The following is a 9,157-nucleotide window of genomic DNA, read 5'->3' on the forward strand; positions in this document are numbered from 1 at the left end:
AGAGGTTTTTTGTCAAAGTTTTGCTATGCCAGAAAAGTCCATAAAATGTTACATTAGGTTGTTTCTAGGAGTCTGCTGCAACAGCACTTAGTGTGATTTTCTTTCTTCAACTGTGCATTCTTTCTGGCAGGAAATGTGATTATCTATGTTTAGAAAATGAGAGTGCTATCAGTCCAAGTAATAACAATAAATAAATTACTAGCAAATGATCTTGCAAACTGCCTATTTGAAAGCGAGGAATATTCTAACACTGTACAATCTCTAAATCTCTCAGATAGGCAACAAAGTTCACTAAAGCAGACTAAATTTACCCTAAGTGATGTTCTGAACAAATCTCTCTATGTGGATATATGGGCTGCATAAGAATGGGAATGTGTGCATATACACATACACAAATTGGACAGAGATATTTCAGCTGAATTCAAACATACTACATCAATAATAAATTTAGCCACATGGTTCCAAATTAGGAAAAATAAAATTCTCTAAAATAGTAATTGTAATGCATGTGTATGCACACACAGAGAGATACTTAATAGCTACATCAGACGTTCTAAACAAAGAGTTCCCCTAGAATTAAGTTGTCAATTTCATTATTTTATCAAACTTTCCATTGCATCAACTGTAGTTAAAATGTCCCAATTGGAAAAAAAAAAAAATAAATCAATATGTACCTTGAGGGTAAAATGCGGCTTAATCGGTTTGGAAAATACATCAGCCACACCATGCGACCATTCTATGATTCCTCTGTGAGGGAGCTGAGGATGACGCTCACGCAGAATTATTTAGTAATGTTGTTCAGAGTCACACTGCAATTCCTAAATCATAGCCAAGAGACCATGTAAAATACTGTTCCTAATTACAAGAAGAATAGAAAGTTAAATCCATCTAAGCATGGCACTGGCTTTGGTGTGTTGGTTGCTGAACTGTCTTGCTTGTTGAACAGCAAAATCTAGACCACTGAATAGACAGGGGTTTATTTTTGTGCTGTTTAAGAGGGAAGTTACTTTGATGTAGGCAGGGAATTCAACAGAAACAACAAATTCTTCTTAAAGTGGCTCAGATTGTCACTCTCCTGATCAATTTCTACTCTAAAAAATACGGGCATTCACTTTCCATCCCTGTCCTCACACAGTTTTTAGAAAAATGGAAAAATGGAAATCAGAGCAAAATTATGATTGCAGGTCTTTTTCTCCAAAGAGTAGTGTCTTAGAAACTGATAAATTTTTTTTATTTAACTATGTAACACAAGAGAAGTTATGGTTACAGCCTACAGTTAAGAATTTGGAGTGAAAAACCTCAATGTGTTACTTCAAACAAATCACAACCTCTAACTTTCTGTACAGCACTTAATAGATGCCTATGTGAACTGTAATACTTGTAAATAACTTTTAAGATGTAACAACATACCAGAACTTTCTGTAACACCTCATGTTAAAGTTTTAACAACAGGCTGATAAAACACTGATTTTTTTAATGAAATATTAATTATGAGACAAAAAGACCTTAATCTGCGAGTAGAAAAAAAACTAAGTCAATGTTGAAGAGATTTTCTTAATAATCTCAAAAGGAAGGTCTTCTAACTTCACAATTACGTTAATCCTAAGGATATTCACAAAAGCCCTTCAGTGCTCTGAAGAGCCAAATCTACCATGTGGGTTCTCTGATTCCTGGCTTACACAGAAATCACGACTTCACATTTCGGTTGCTCATCAACTGCAGACTTCCCCCCCCAACCCTTATGTTCTGAATGGAAAGTAGAGATGAAGCAAAGGTACTGCTGTTTCAGGCAGCATTAAAATAGATTTGCCTATCCAAGCTGGTACTGGTACCTTTGACAGGAAAGTAAAGAATGGATAAGAATTTATTTCTTTGACATTTGCCCAAATCCAGTGAACTGACTCCCCTCCTCTCCACCCCCTCGGTAGCACAGCAGTGGTACTTGACACATCCCATATGCTGTCTTAAGGAAACTCTGCTCTAATAAAGGAACAGTGATAGTCTGGTCCTTTTACCTATAAGCAGAATCTGCATGCATATTTTTAGATTGTATTAACTGTACATGCTGTAGCAAATTTCACCTCTTTTGATTCTCCTCTGCACTGGATTTGTGCAGTATAACACAAGGGGGACCAGAGCACTAAGCAACACTGTGAAAAGCTTAACAGTTGAAACCAACATGGAAAGTTGGAGAAATACAGGTGTATCATTGCTTTTCCGTAGTAGTTCACTGTAAGAAGAGGCGATACAGAATTCTATGTTCAATAAAAACCAAAAATAAAAAAATACGTGGGAGAAAATAATTTTCTTCATGATTAAAAGAGACTTTATCATTTAATGTAGCGATGAGAGAAGAACTCATTAGTGGATGTAAACATAAAACTTGAATAATTTAGGCTAGAAGTATAGTGTCAAGGGAATAAATTAAGGAAGGCAGTTTTGCTATCTTTGTAAATTTTTATATACTCTCCTGAGATGAAAGACGAGCAATAAGAAGCCTGAACTGTTCCACATTCTAGTTTCCTGAGAGTCTCTGGCTGAAAGCTTTTTTATACTTCATCACTTACTGTTGTGTCAAAATGTATGCAAATGTGCTCGACAAAATGCAAGGAGAATCTCCAGCTCATATACACTCAACATACTCCAGTCTGGATTACTAATATAATTTGTCACCATTTATCACTGACTGCAGTAGCAACAGTTTCCTTTTTGTTTTTCAGTAACTGCATTAACCTTAACAATTCTTACTCTCTCTCAAATCACAAAGTAGGGTTTAAACAGCGGCATAGCTTCCTCCCAGCCCAAGTCGCTTCACAGAAATCAATACTCATTGTTTCACCTAGCTATCCAAGAGTACAGTGGATCCTATTAACATTAAAAGGTTGTAAGAAGAAAATGTCAGACAAACTAAATGAAACAACCCCTCACAACAATAGAAAAGAAGAAAAACTCACATTGAGTCTCTGCTGTGGTTTTAAACGAAACTGAGTATGGGTATAGAAGTGAATAAATCCAGGTGAACTGTGGCACAGAATAATGACCAGTAACTATACTAGAATGTCAGTTGTGAACAGAAAAATACAGTAACTAACCAAAGGAAGACACATTACCTTTAAAATTGTAATGTTCCACGTAAAACTTTCTACTGATTTTTGCAGTTTTCTTTCTTTTAAGCCTTCTCTTGCTCCTATATTGTGCAGGTTTTCATGAAACTCCATTGCTGTGGAGAAAAAAAGAGGGAGGAATATAGTATCTATTTTAATGCATTTTTGTGATCACAGAGATACTGATTTGGAACTAATAAGGCAAAACGACAGTGAAAAAGCTTCAGAAATGTTATTCTTCAAGCACAAATGTATCTGATCTAGTAATGTGAAACATTATACAACATGCCAATATACACAAATCTCTAAGCCAAAATCCACACTGAAGTACCTGTTGGGTCACTGCCATACAAAGATGGAGCCAAGCAAATATTCACTATACAGAAATAGTCTTTAAGCACAACTGAATTTGTTGCACTGTATGTAAAATTCTTTCTGTGAATTGCTATAGGATGGAAACAGTAATTTCATGAAATACTCTATCCAAACAAATTTACTTCGTGCCTTGCTCTTTTATGCACTAAATTTACATCACAGTTGTTCAGCTAACAGTTTATGTAACCTTCTCACCTTACCCAAGGAGGAAAGAAGTAACTGTGAAAGAGGAGTGCCAAGTGAACTACCAAGGACATTTTACCACAGCCACATAAACTACTGTGTCCACAAAACCTGTATATGACAAACTCCAAACCAAAAATTTTTGGTAAAATTCAGATTAGCTTGATCTAAACATTGAGTAGAGTGACCAAAGCTTTAGTTTCAACCCAGCGCACTGCACAGATATAAGAAAAACAATTTGCTTTCCATGTTGCTTTTACAAGTCATATAAAAATGAATTTGAAACAAGTTCCTTCACACAGCGGAAGTAAAATGTCCTCCCATGGGTACACACATCAACCCAACATGGATTACAGCAACTCTTCTATGGAAGTCATACACTAAATTGTGCTCTCAGGATCTCCATCAGTAATAACATAAAGGGTATTTTGAGGGCAAAAGTTGGGAAGTGGTTGTGACTGACACCTATGAAAGTACAACCGAGTTATAGCTTAAGTACAAATTATAATTTTAACTATGTTGATTGAGATCTTCTATTTGCCCAGTGAGTCTATGTGCTTAAAAATTTACATGTAATTAAGTATCATGGAATAGGCATACAAACTTGCGTTGGTTATCAGTCCTAGAGTAGACTGATTTTTAAGGACACCACAGTTATCTATTCTTCATAATCTCTCTATCCCCATTGTCTCATTACAAGAAAGAGGTATGACTAAATGTTTTCATTACACATTCCCTTACCTTACTCCCATACATATATATACACATCTTTTAAAAATTATTCATAAATTCATTTGAAAGATTGTTCTTTTTAGCTTTTCTTACTATTTTGAATTTTACTACAAGGAAAATAAATGGCAAATATTTTCCCGGAATTAAACTACTGTATCATTTTTATTTCAAATGCTTCTCCATAGCTCTGACTGCCTGTAGAGTACAGCCTCAAGTAAACCATTCATATTATAGTTCCTCAAAACAGATTTCCAACCAGGTGAGAAACTGAAGTTCATTCATCCATCACTGTTTCCAAGTATCCATTTCCTGTTCATATCATCCAAAAAAATAGACTCCCAATATGATCACGGAAAGATTATGCACAGATCCATATTTATAACATTACATTTCTAAAGCCACCATGAAAATACAGATTTTTGTGATCTGTACCGTGAATTCTATGTATTGCTAAACTTTTGGAGTTCTGTACCTGTACTGCTCTTCAAATTCACAGGCACTAGTGACTGATAATAATCTTGAACTAAAGTCACCCAGAGAGAGATTACGAATAATGCTGAGGGCCTGCACGATCGATGTGTAATTGGTGCTTTGTAGATTTTAGATTATTCTTATGTATACAAAGTCACTAGTATCTCAAATGTGGAGACACTGGTGACCACATATTCTACTAGCCAGAAGAGCTCCTTTCTGCTTCACTGACCACCTTCTGTGGTGACTGTCTTCCTTCTTTACACTCATGCTATGTTACATTTCTGTTCTGCCAAAGCCATTCCACTCCAGCTAAATATACCTGGTAGTTAGCAGCGACATCTTGCTGCCCTTTTTCAGAAAATGAAACAAAGGCAGATCATCCTACCAGGCCACATGCATGTAAACCCTCAGCGAACAAGTGCCTCCTGCTTAAACAGCACTAATCATCCCCCTATCCTCAATGTCTCTTATGGACTGGGTAAGTCAACTCCTCATCATCGTGCTGAACTAAAGCTCTCCTATTCTAAGCCTAAACATACAACCAGGGACAAATAGATCTGAATTTTCTTTCTGTTTCTATTACTAGCTTGCCTGACAAACTGAAATGGATTATTTCACCTCTTAGTCTCAGTTTTTCCATCTGCTGAACGGAATGAATGATATTAGCTACACAATATACGGATAACTTAATTTTAGGGTATGAATGCAGCACAGCATTTAACTGTTGACTATATCTCTCTTGGCATTCGCCTTCTATGTCCCTGCTTGCTTTTCTTGCATTTTTCCTTGGAACTATTTCATGCATTAATAGTGGTAAAGTAACAAGAAAAGTGTTAAATTCCAAAATGAAACTGACTTCTTAGAAGACAAGAGAAAGAGGAAAAGAGAGGAAAGAGCTTTTCATTTACAGCTAAATTAATGAAATAAAAAAGTCCATATAAACTCTTGTAAACGTGCCTTTAAGATATGCTTATAAAGAAAACTGAATGTTAAATAACTTCTGTTTTTAAATACACAGAATTTTCTATCTCCTTGCAAGTAAAAATTCAGCTCTCGCTCTCATTAACATATAGTAGACAAATCACTTTCACGAGGCTTAATTACTTCTAGAATTATTAGTCCATTAGTAATTTTGAACTGCCTGAGAGCTCTCGGACAGTAACACACATAATACTAACCTGATTTATCACTTAATATATTTCTGCATATACCGACCTGCTTAATCTATAAAGCAGGAGTTACTCATGTTTTCCGTTATACTGGCAGATGTTAAAAAAGGATATCATCCACAAGTTTCTGAGTGATCATGAAAAGTATATAGCATGTGTGTTTTTCTTTTGTTCAGATGGAACTTCCTGGGTTATAATTTGTGCCCACTGCACTAATGTATTTATCAATAATGAAGTTATTATTGATTGTTACCTTGAGCCAGAAAGCTCAGTTCTAAAAATTTCTTTTGATTGGAGACTTCAACTTTACTAAAATCCCTATTTACAGAGAATCATTGCAGTTGGAAGGCACTTGTGGACATTGTCTAATCCAACCCCTTTGCTCAAAGCATCATCCGGTAGAGCAGATTACTAAGGACTGTATCCACTTGGTTGTTGAGTATCACCAAGGATGGAGACTCCACAACCTCTCTGGGCAACTTCTTCCAATGTTTGACCATCCAAGATTTCCACTGAGCCTTCTCTGCTCCACGCTGGACAGTCCCAGCTCTCTCAGCCTCTCCTCATGTAAAAGATGCTCCAGTCCCTTAACTCTTCTTGTGGCTCTGCGCTGGACAAGAAGTCCGTATCTTTCTTGTACTGGAAAGCCACAGACTTGACTGAACACTCCAGATGTGGCCTCACCACTGCTGAGTAAAGGGGAAGAGACTCCTTCAGTCTTATGGTCATGTACTTCTTTCGTGCCTTGTTCAACTTGTTGTCCACCAGGACACTCAGGTCCTTTTCTCTGAAGCTGCTCTTCAGCCAGGCAGCCTCCAGCCTGTACTGGTGCGCACATGGGATCATTCTTCTCCAGGTACAGGACTTAGCACTTCCTTTTGCTGAGCCTTTTTCATGGGGTTCCTGTCAAACCACTTCTCCAGCCTGCCAAAAACCCTCTGAGTAGCAGCACAACCATCTGCTGTATCCCACCTTCCTCCACGTTTGGTACCTCCACCAACTCGCTGAGGATGTACTTTGCCCCATCAGCCAGGTGATACATGAAGATATTTCAACAGTAGTAGCTCTAGTATCACCCCCTGGGGCACACCACTAGTGACTGTCTTCCAGGCAGACTTCATGCTGCTGATGACGCTTTGAGCCTGGCTGGTGAGCCAGTTTTCAGCCCACCTTGCTGCCCACTTGTCTGGCCTCCACTTACTTCCTCAGTTTGTCTATGAGGATGTTATGAGAGACAGTGTTGAAAGTCTTAGTGAAGTTGAAATAAAAAACATCCCCTGCTCTCCCCTCCTCCACCAAGCCAGTCACCTTCTTGTAGAAGGCTGTGAGGTTGGTTAGGCCTGATTCCCCCTTTGTAAATCTATGCCGACTTTTCCCAATCACCTTCTTGTCCTTCATGTGTTTGGAAATGGTTTCCAAGAGGATTTACTCCACCATCTTCCCAGGGATTGAAGCCAGACTAACTGGCTTGGTCCTACTTTTTACCATTCTTGAATTTGTTAAACTGTGGTAATTCTACTGCTTATGACAGTGTGATGAGGTTTCAAACATCATTACTTGATTTCCTTCTGACTTTCTGCTTGTGGAGTATTAGAGCACTTAGCCTGCATAAGCTGCATTAAGAAGTCTGGTCACCCCTACTCCACCATAAGTAAGGCCTAGCTGACAGAAGCCATGCAATTTTCTAAGTGCTTGCAAAATAAAAACATTTTAATTTTTCATAATCTGATTCAAATCTTTCATGTTAAAGGCCAGCTTTTCAGTGAAACATTCGCCCCAACTATTGTAAGTCATGTAAATACACAGTAATATATATAACAAAATAGTAATAACATGATTCAACAGCAGGTTTTTTAACCGAACAAAATACTGCCAATAAATTTTCCCAATTATAACCAAAGATTTCACAGTATATCCTTCTCCTCTGCAGTACTGCAACCCTTCAGTATTTTCAAATAATTATTTTTCCCCTTCAGTGCTGAATCACTTTCTGGTTCCCCAATGAATGCTGATTAGTTTAGTTTGAATTTCATGATTGTCTCAGCTTTTCCCTCTCTCTCAGACCTCTCCCCAACCCTCGAATGCATTAAATGGCTTTAACACTTCTTCATCCCTCCTGGGAACATCTCACCATTTAAGATGCTCTTCTGAAATTTTATGTACAATTCTTTTCTCCCATTTTCAATAACTTAAAACAGCATAGGGAAAAAAGAAGTGCTATAAAGCTGATCAATGCAGTAGGAACGCTATATCATGTGAGGAGACTAATAAAAATTTGCTTTAGCAAAAAGAAAACCAAAAGAGGAGTAATTGCTCTGTAGACACATCAGTCACGTAAGACCTTGGACATCAAAGAATCATTTCAGCTAAAGGACAATAATAGGACAAATGTCCATCAGTAAAATTGGAATTTATGTAAAATTCCTCAAATCAAAACCTCATACTCATTTTAAAATAGAGCTTGACATGATCAGTTTCCAAATACTGTACCTGGACGTAGACTTCAGGACCTTCTAGTCCTTTGTTTCCTCACCCAGCTGCATAACAACCTCTCTAAATAGAGACACATCAGACCTCAAACCTGCATTAATTTATGCTTAGCATATTCTGATGGAACATTTATGTCTATAAACTAAGCAAGGACTGATATGACAGTACAGAAAGTGGAGTGTCTTATTGCTATGACATACTTTAATAATAAAAATTGCTTTCCTAAATAAAACATAAAATCATAGAATGGTTTGGGTTGGAAGGAACCTTAAAGATCATCTTGTTCCAATCCCTGCTCACGGCAAGGGCACCTCCCACTAGAACAGTTTGCTCAAAGCCCCATCCAGCCTGGCCTTGAACACTTCCAGGGATGGGGCATCCACAACTTCTCTGGGCAACCTCTGCCAGTGCCTCACCACTCTCACCGTGAAGAATTTCTTCCTAATACCTAATCTAAATCCACATTCTGCCAGTTTAAAGCCATTATCCCTTGTCCTATCACTACAGGCCCTTCTAAAAAGTCCCTCCTCACCTTTCTTATAGGCCCCTTTAAGTACTGGAAGGCTGCTATAAGGTCTCCCTGAAGCTTTCTCTTCTCCAGGCTGAACAACCCCAACTCTCTCAGCCTGT

The 9,157-nt window shown here is 37.7% G+C and overlaps 1 protein-coding gene across 1 annotated transcript in view; it reads right to left on the reverse strand.

Moving 5' to 3' along the window:
* The window catches only part of PLCL2 (phospholipase C-like 2), a 44,931-nt gene that overhangs the window by 6,688 nt on the left and 29,086 nt on the right, over positions 1-9,157 (reverse strand). Inside the window, exon 4 of the mRNA XM_009705130.1 lies at positions 3,111-3,220. Within this exon, the coding sequence (XP_009703432.1) occupies positions 3,111-3,220 (110 nt within the window). The remainder of the gene's footprint in view (positions 1-3,110; positions 3,221-9,157) is intronic.

This window comes from Cariama cristata, unplaced genomic scaffold (assembly GCF_000690535.1).
Source record: "Cariama cristata isolate BGI_N322 unplaced genomic scaffold, ASM69053v1 scaffold6518, whole genome shotgun sequence".
In the NCBI taxonomy this organism is placed as follows: domain Eukaryota; kingdom Metazoa; phylum Chordata; class Aves; order Cariamiformes; family Cariamidae; genus Cariama; species Cariama cristata.